Source organism: Nicotiana attenuata, unplaced genomic scaffold, assembly GCF_001879085.1.
Source record: "Nicotiana attenuata strain UT unplaced genomic scaffold, NIATTr2, whole genome shotgun sequence".
NCBI classification, from domain to species: Eukaryota; Viridiplantae; Streptophyta; class Magnoliopsida; order Solanales; family Solanaceae; genus Nicotiana; species Nicotiana attenuata.
In genome coordinates this window covers 805,609-811,536 of record NW_017670366.1, presented here as the reverse complement: position 1 = coordinate 811,536, position 5,928 = coordinate 805,609, and the positions used below count along the sequence as shown (strand labels likewise).

Sequence of the window (5,928 nt, the reverse complement as noted above, 5' to 3'; positions counted from 1 at the left end):
TGTTGAACAACATCATTCCTAACGAATGTGAGGAATCAATAGAGAGGGTTTAAAGGTGAGATTAGGAATAACGAAGCCTTGGTGCGATCTTAGTAAGCGGTGAATCAGTGCCAGCTAGCATAGTTCGGAAGAATACGTCTAGTAAATTGTGGTAGTTGCTCGGAAGAGAATTACGACAACCGAAGTACTCACGATCGGTAGAGAATACTTAGGCGAAATTATAGAAAATGTAGCGGGTAAAATTCCGACAAATGGGGAAACATAACTCTAGACCTCCTTAATCTTGTCTCCAACCCTTAGTCTTGTTAGTTGATAATTTTATTGCTTTTAGTATTTGTTAATTAATTAGTTTAAAATAAAAATTATAATCTTTATAAATAGGAAATTATTTCACAAGTTCCGTTTCAAAAAATTATAATCTTTATAAATAGGAAATTATGATCACTCTTCCTTTCCCAAGTTAAAATCAATCACAACTGTTTTTCACAAGTTCACTTTCAAAAACTTTTTTTCCCTTATAGATGTTCGAAAAGACAAATCCAATAGTTCTTTAGACATAATTGCTGCAGTCTTATAATCTTTCGCAGGCATAGAAAAATCCATATAAACACCAGACAGTTTTGGGGAATTACTTCTTAAAAGAGCGTCTTAAAATTTGTTTGAATTGAAAAGGATACTAACAACTTGTTTGGATAGTTGTTACGTATCGTTTCATAATTTATTGTATAACTGTATCGTTTTGACGTATACAATATTTGAATATATTTATTGTTTGTCGTCGTTTTATGATGTCATGCACCAACAATACGAAGAATAAACTTGCAATATTATAAAGAAAAAAATAAGATACAAGATAGAATTATTATATAAATAGGTAGAATAAAGGATAAAATAGAATTATTTAATAATTAGGAAGGGCAAGATGAGAGAAACAAATAAGGTAACGATGCGACACCAAATCGGTCGTTCCATAAAGTGACACTTTTCACTATTACGTGACGACGGATTTAACGATACAATAAAATTTAAGTAACAATCAAAATAAACATTGTATTCAAAGTAACAATACGATACAATGCAAGTATGCAACAGGTAACAACCATCCAAACAAGCTGTAAAGTAAAGAAAGTTGATTTTTTTCCCAAAACCTTGTGCTTCTAGAATAGGAAAAATTGTATGATGAACTTTCCTTGAATTAAAAATGTACATGCATGAATTCTAAGTGATGTTAGATGCTTGAGGACGGTCATGCCTAAGATGAAGTTGCTCATTGTCAATCATAAGTTGTTGTTGTTCTTCTAAACATAGGCGACGGACAATTCAAGCGCTATGTTGGAAATTTTTGTTAGTTTCGGCTTGGCGATCAAACATTTCCCTGAGTTGCTTTGCTTGTTCTTCAATCCGCAATTGTAAGCTTCTCTGAATCTATGAAGGAACAGATATAACCAATATGAACACATATCTCTCTGAGTCTAAAATGGAAAAAATATAACCAATGTAAACACATGTTTCTCTGATCATTTGAAATAGCAGAATAAAGCTATTCAAACCTCAAGTTGTTCATATAGGCTCTGCTGGACACTTATTTGCAGTTTTAGAGCCTCCAATATTTGCGGACACCTAACAATATGTGCAAAATCAAAGAATATCAGAAACACTAAGTATAAACTAAAAATTCTAACCTTATTAATCCTACATAGCTGACTGATCTTATTGAGGTGTAACACCAGAGAGAACGAAATCATATTTCCGTTCTTTCCTTTTTCGATGAAAGGTGGATGTCCTAGCAAACTTACGTTTCTGGAGCGTGTGCTGGAAATGAATTTGTACCAGGTGATCCTTCAGTTTTAACTGCATCTGCAAACAATGTAAAGTAAATCCTGTTATTAACTGTGTTTGAAAAAATAATTTCTGCAAAATAAAACGGAACAAAAAATAAAACAGAAATAGAATCAGAAGAATGAAAGTTCCGAGCCCAACAGAAAACAGTGTTTCCTTAAGTAATTTAACCCCCTCACTATTGCCCAAGGTAATCGGATTAATTACTCCCAGGATAGAATAGAACAAAACAACTATTCTGTAATACGACAATGAAAATTATGCAGATTTTTGATGTGTCTAAAATTGAGGCAAAGCCTCTGAATTTATAGCTAAATAGTCTGGGTTGCCGAAGCCGAAGCCGAGCGACGACAACGGCGCGATGCACCACTTCTTCTCAACTCTTTAAGAGCTAGAAGATGTGCTTCTCTATATAAGCACAAAGATGTTCTTTCCATTTTCCGACGAGGGATAACGTGTCTTAGTAAAAGGAAAACTTCAAACTTTTCGTTTCCTCCGTTTCCCATTCACACTTCCTTATTTAATTAAATAAAGACCCCAACAAATACCATTTTTCTATTAGCACATCGATGAATTTAAGGTACTATATATATGGTTATTTTGCACGGTGAAATGATTGAATCTATAATCATGCATATTTTGACACACACAAAAGAAGTTGTTCACAGTTCGTTACATGATTGCATCTATCTTTTATTTCCAATTAGTGATCTATAGTTTGCTTGTCTATAAGGATCACACAGCTGATCTTTACAATATAGGTTTAACTTCCAAGTATTTAAATCTGAAGGTTACCTTTGGGAGATACCGTTACATCACAGGTAACACGATATTTCTGAAGACGACAACAACAACAACAAAAGGAATACTTTAGATTTCTCAGAAGTGGGAGTCAATATCATCATCAATAATCTTGAAATGTACATAATGTTTTATACCTGCAAGTGACTTTTAACATTTGAAATGCTCAATTCGTAACAGTTCATCAGCTTAAGGATTGCCTTTGGTGTTGCCTCTGCACTCAATCAAGAAACAGATGTTTAGATCATACACATCATGTTGACTTAGAATTACTACTTTCAGTATTTTTACTTACTTTTGGCTCCTCCAAGTCGGTTAACACATTCACAAAATTGCTCGTGGAGATCGTGAGTCCACGTGATCCGCCTCTTTTTTGTTGTCTCTACTCTTTCTGGAGTAACATTATTCGAAGAAATGCAGACGCTTTCATTAGGAGGAGATTGAGGCTTCTTTTCTAGTTGGCATACATAACATAGTTTAATGATTCGCGAGTCGAATGAATCCTTCCCCACCTGTGATAACAAGAAGGACAACCATTAAGATTTCATGATTTTTACCAGAGATAAGCAGTAATATTAACCTTAGACCATAACATGTAAGAAGTTCTGGGGACTAAGGATTGTCTTAATCTATCTTTAATTGGATAGGTATTGTACAATTATAAGGGCAGCCTGATACACTAAACTCCTGCTATGCGCGGGGTCTAGGGAAGGGCCGGACCACAAGGGTCTATTGTACGCAGCCTTACCCTGCATTTCTGCAAGAGGCTGTTTCCACGGCTCGAATCTGTGACCTCTTGGTGACATGGAAAGGCTCCCCTTCCCTCTTGTACAATTATGTCCCATTTAATTACCTAGCTAGTAAATGCTCCATATCTTGAAGCAATAAAAATTTACAGTTTTTTCTAGATTTTCTTAATGAAATATTAAGGTTAAGGGAAATGTAAAGATTTCATGCAAAGCAAATATCAAATATGTCGATATAGGCTTACTTGACTGCCTCTCGCCGCCATACTTAGATAAGGATTGCGCGAAGTTTTGGCACCCTTCGGGGTTGAAGATTCAGGTTTGTGTCTACAACTAAAAGAAGATTGCACCAGTGAATGCAGGGTATCTCTTGATTTAAAATTCTCATCAGCCAAATCATATTTATCCAAAGGATTATTTGATGTACTGGCTGTATCATACATCTCCAACTCATGTGAACACACAGGCATTATATGATCATCAGAGTTTTCACATAATTGTCCAATAGTTCTGGAGCTTTCAGATGCAGAAAATTTAGAGGTTCTTGATTCTAGATGTTTACATAGAATGCCATAGAGAGAATCATCACCGCCCGAGACTCCTTTGATCAACTGCAGGAAACTTGGCTGTTATAGAAACCATTTGAAACAGAGAAACAGGTAATTTAACTACAAACAACAACGACATATCCAGTATAATCCCATATAGTGGGGTATGGGGAGGGTAGTGTATAGGCAGACCTTACCCCTACCTTTGTGGAGGTAGAGAGGCTGTTTTCAATAGACCCTCGGCTCAAGCAAGCATAGATACCACAATAGTAACAAGAAATAAGACGGGACAACACCGAAAAACTATGTAAAAGCAACATACACAACAAGATAGTAAGATGATCGGAAAAAAGAAAAAGAAAAAAAGACGACAGGTATTCAAATAAGCCTACCAGCCAAATGCGAGCGTACATACTAACACTACCGGTATGAATAATCTAGACTACCTTACCTGCTATCCTAATTTTCGACCTCCACACCTTACTATCACGGGTCATGTCCTCGGTCAGCTGTAGCTGCGCCATGTCATGCCTAATCATCTCACTCCAACCCTTCTTCAGCCTACCTCTACCTCTCCTAAGGCCCTCCAATATCAACCTCTCGCACCTCCTTACCGGAGTGTCTGTGCTTCTCCTCCTCACATGTCCAAACCATCTAATTTATTTGAGAATTTGAAGTAAACTTCTGGAATCAAAAGATCTGATTAATTGTTCACTTTCAGATGTTCAAGATACCATATGTGAAAAAAGACCAAACAAATGACAAAAACAAAGAGCCAAAGAATCTACTTGTCTAAATTGCTGCTATAGTTGGATTTCTATCATTCCAAATCTTATGACAGTGAGGACTATAAGAATTAATTTAGCAATATCAGTGATGACAGTTAGCACAAAAGAATACTTTCACAAAAACAACAACAACAACGATCCAGTAAAATTTCACTAGTGGGGTCTGTACAGGGTAGTGTGTACACAGACATTACCCTACCCCGAAGAAGTAGAGAGGAAAGACCCTCGGCTCAAGAAGACAAAAAAAGACAATATCAATGCTGCCACAGAAATCATAGGGAAAATAATAACATGAAAACCAGAAGATAGATGCAAAGCAAAAGCGATAGCTGGCACTAAGAAACGAAAGAGTAGTAAAACACAATATTGCCACTAGCTATCTTAGACAAAAACCCCACCAGACTAGTCGGAAATATTTTCACAGAAAGTCTAATGCAAAATGGACAAAATGTAGCGTTTACCATCTTTGCCCTCCTCTCAAAGTAACTTGTAAGAAACTATAGAGACCAAAACTTGTCCAAATACACCAGACAAGAAAGCTGGAAAGAGAGAAGGAGATTTCTGTAAATTAAATGCATCAAACTTAATGAAACAAATTTCAAGGTTGTGTTTCTATTTAAGAATGCAGAAAATGGGAAGCATGATATAGGTGGTATTTGAGGTATGCTTAATTTTTATAAGAAATGCCATCACAATGACAACAGTATGTTCAAAAGTGTGTTGTTGTGGGCCCTTTTAACATTTGTATATGTAGCACAAGAATTTTGTCCTGCTTTTTTCATTGTTTTTCCTTTACTTCTTTATTTTGTGAAAATAGCATGAGCTAGCACTGGTAACTAAAAAATAACTAGCATTTTGCAAAGTCATTAAAAATAGCCACTATTTTAGCTGAAATACGAAAAGTTCCAGCATAATTTGCTGGATTTTGGAGTTCATGCATATAAACTTCCAACATATTTGTTGGAACTCCAACACATTGTTAAATTGCAGCACATTATGCTGGAATCTCATATGTAAAAAAGTTCGAATCCGCTGGAATATTTTCGGATTTTTTAGTGTGTTTTTGTTCAGATTTTATCTTTACATGAAAAAGTGACTAAATTTTGATTACTTTTGAAACTGTGACTATTTTTCCATTATCAGCTATAAATTAGGCTTTTTGATCCCCCCCCCCCCTCTTTAATTTTGCTCAGTCAGTTATCCAAT

General features: G+C 35.6%; 1 protein-coding gene across 1 annotated transcript; it reads right to left on the bottom strand.

The window, feature by feature from the left end:
• Positions 1 to 1,091: 1,091 nt before the first annotated feature.
• LOC109238434 (protein PHOSPHATE STARVATION RESPONSE 1-like) lies at positions 1,092 to 5,338 on the bottom strand. The gene is made up of 8 exons (XM_019404899.1): positions 5,184 to 5,338; positions 3,632 to 3,997; positions 2,936 to 3,152; positions 2,778 to 2,854; positions 2,635 to 2,674; positions 1,797 to 1,857; positions 1,551 to 1,620; positions 1,092 to 1,425 (listed from the first exon to the last, which is right to left on the bottom strand). The coding sequence occupies exons 1-8, from the start codon at positions 5,184 to 5,186 to the stop codon at positions 1,321 to 1,323; spliced, it is 939 nt and encodes a 312-aa protein (XP_019260444.1). The 5' UTR covers positions 5,187 to 5,338; the 3' UTR covers positions 1,092 to 1,320.
• Between the last annotated feature and the right edge of the window lie 590 nt (positions 5,339 to 5,928).